Source organism: Mustela lutreola, chromosome 12 (assembly GCF_030435805.1).
Source record: "Mustela lutreola isolate mMusLut2 chromosome 12, mMusLut2.pri, whole genome shotgun sequence".
In the NCBI taxonomy this organism is placed as follows: Eukaryota; Metazoa; Chordata; class Mammalia; order Carnivora; family Mustelidae; genus Mustela; species Mustela lutreola.
The window spans coordinates 6,052,979-6,055,812 of NC_081301.1; the positions used below are offsets into that span (position 1 = coordinate 6,052,979).

At 49.0% G+C, this 2,834-nt stretch overlaps 1 protein-coding gene across 1 annotated transcript; it reads right to left on the reverse strand.

Annotated features, from left to right (window-relative positions):
• LOC131812375 (large ribosomal subunit protein uL23) lies at positions 1-519 on the reverse strand. Its single transcript, XM_059141803.1, has one exon. The coding sequence runs from the start codon at positions 503-505 to the stop codon at positions 35-37; it is 471 nt and encodes a 156-aa protein (XP_058997786.1). The 5' UTR covers positions 506-519; the 3' UTR covers positions 1-34.
• Positions 520-2,834: the final 2,315 nt, after the last annotated feature.

Below are 2,834 nucleotides of genomic sequence, written 5' to 3' on the forward strand. Positions count from 1 at the left end.
AAACTGTATTTAGATTTAGCCAGCTGGACTCAGTTTAGATGATCCCAATTTTGTTGGCAACATCCAAAGCATCATAGTCAGGGGCCAGCCGAACGTATGCCTTCTTCTCTCCATCAGGCCTGATTAAGGTGTTGACCTTGGCTACATCAATGTCATAGAGCTTCTTCACAGCCTGTTTGATCTGGTGCTTGTTGGCCTTGACATCCACAATGAACACAAGTGTGTTGTTGTCTTCTATTTTCTTCATGGCTGACTCAGTAGTCAGGGGGAACTTGATGATGGCATAGTGGTCAAGCTTGTTTCTCCTGGGGGCGCTCTTTCGAGGGTATTTGGGTTGCCTTCGGAGACGCAGAGTCTTGGGTCGTCGGAACGTAGGTGATGTGCGGATCTTCTTTTTTTTGTGACTGTGGACGCCTTTCAACACCGCTTTCTTGGCTTTCAAAGCCTTTGCTTTGGCTTCGGCTTTGGGAGGGGCAGGGGCTTCCTTCTTAGCTTTCGGCGCCATCTTCGTAAAAGGGATTTCCCGGACTTGAGCTTTAACAAATAAAATCAAAAGCCCCATAATGTATGCGTACACTTTAAAATATGTATTTTTAAATCACAGAAACAGGACACGTGCGTGAAGAAAATGAGAAAATACGAACATGCAAAAATAAACAAGAATGTCACATCCCCTCCACCGCGACATCAGAGCTGTTCAAACACCAGCCTTCCGGATCCTTCCCCGGCCAGGGGCTTACCCAGCCTAGGGCTTTGCTTTCCCCGACAATGGAGACCCCACGCGGCAGGATCATCGGATGAGAACGTGCTGTGGCTTTTCTAGGAGAATGTCCCTTGTGTCCGGAGTGGCCGATTTAATGATCCTGGTGGGATTTCATCTGGGGGACCAAACCAAACAGACTCTTTGAGGACCTGCTTTAATCTGCCAGTGACTTCCAGGTTTCCATTTCAGACAATTCTCACCTTACCCAAAGCAAGATTTTATTGAAGATTTCCCAGTTAAGCCCACCCTGTGTTCCATGGCTGCTTTGTTCAAGTCCTCTGATTGTATGTCTTCAAGGTTCTAAGCTAGTGTACCTTTTGTGACAGTGACCTGTTGGGGAGAGGGGGCCCGGCGCTCCAGGGAAAGACCCACCCCCAGGTGTGTCTCTCGGTGTGATGGAACGCATTCCTCCGTCCCCCTGATTTCCTCTAACCTGGGAGTGAAAGCAGAGTTGGGTGGTGTGGAATATGAGCCTGTGATTAAAATCTCCCAAAGTCTGGGGGTGTCAGAGGGGGCTCAGTTTGTTGAGCTGGTTTCTGCTTGGATTTTAATCTCCAGGCCCTGGCATGGAGCCCCAGGTTAGCCTCTGTGCTCAGCGAGGAGTCTGCTGGAGACTCCCTCTCCCGCCCCCATCCCCATGCTCACAAGCTCTCGCTCTCTCTTTCTCTCTCTCTCTCAAATAGATAAATAAATCTTTAAAAACTAGAAACATAGGGACGCCTGGGTGGCTCAGTTGGTTAAGCAGCTGCCTTCGGCTCAGGTCATGATCCCAGCGTCCTGGGATCGAGTCCCGTATCGGGCTCCTTGCTCGGCAGGGAGCCTGCTTCTCCCTCTGCCTCTGCCTGCCATTCTGTCTGCCTGTGCTTGCTCTCTCGCCCTCTCTCTCTGATAAATAAATAAAATCTTAAAAAAAAAAAACTAGAAACATAAATAAAATCTCCCACAATACAGAAGTGTGTAACTAAGGAGAGATGGTCAGTCCCCTGCCTTCTGGTCCTTCTCTCCAGAGTTGCCCAGTGACTGGCTGGCTGTTCCTACTTCTAGAACTTTTTCTCTGCTTTTACAAATGGACGGCTGTTTCTGTGTGTGTGTGGATATTTGCTGTTATTTGTACCAAAAAGGAGGGGATTGATACTATAGCTATTGTTCTAGAACTTTTAAAAAAATATGACCATTTCTCCCTGTTTTGGCCACATCTCCATGTCTCTCTCTCTCTCTCTTTTTTTTTTTTTTTTTTAAGATTTTACTTATTTATTTGACAGACAGAGATCACAAGTAGGCAGAGAGGCAGGCAGAGAGAGAGGAGGAAGCAGGCTCCCAGCTGAACAGAGAGCCCCGATGTGGGGCTCGATCCCAGGACCCTGAGATCATGACCTGAGCCAAAGGCGGAGGCTTTAAGCCACTGAGCCACCCAGGTGCCCCCATATCTCTGTGTCTTGAAAGTGAACCTCTGTCAGTATAACCTAGGATCACATTAATTTTGCTGCCTAAAAGCCATGTGTCTTTTGTGCATGAGTTGCCATTCATTAGTGGCAAGTGTGGGGACCTACATGCAAATTCTGTGGACCAGATAGCAACTAACTTATTCAACAGATTTTTGACTCCTCCCCACCCCCATCCCTTCCAGCCCTCCCTCTAATGCAGTCAGAAGATCTTTTATAAAAATCCAAGTCCCTTGGCTGCTGATAATCCCTTCCTGGTTCCCATTGCTCTGGGGATAAAGCTCGATGTCTTGCCTGGCCCTGTTTCCCTGCCCCCATACCCCTCAGAGCAGGACCTTTGCCCATTCTGTGCTCTTTCCTTCAGTGCACCCTTCCCCCGCCAACCTGCTCTGCCCAGCTCCTGCAGCTCTGGCTCGCTAATATATCTTTTTCCAGCTCCAGAAGAAAAACCACTATAAACAGCTGGCCACTGGTTTCAGGCCAAGGTCGTGGGCAAGCATTTTCAGTGTGCGAACCCCTTCAAGTCTGAATGGATCCCCATCCCACCCTGGGCATTCCAAGAAGGGGGTGGTGGCAATCCCCCTGTTTCCTTTGCCACCGTGTCTCTAGGACCCGGGACAGGGCCTGGC

Excerpts from the sequence above, each read along its gene's own strand:
- LOC131812375 (XM_059141803.1), bottom strand. The coding sequence starts at position 505 with ATGGCGCCGAAAGCTAAGAAGGAAGCCCCTGCCCCTCCCAAAGCCGAA.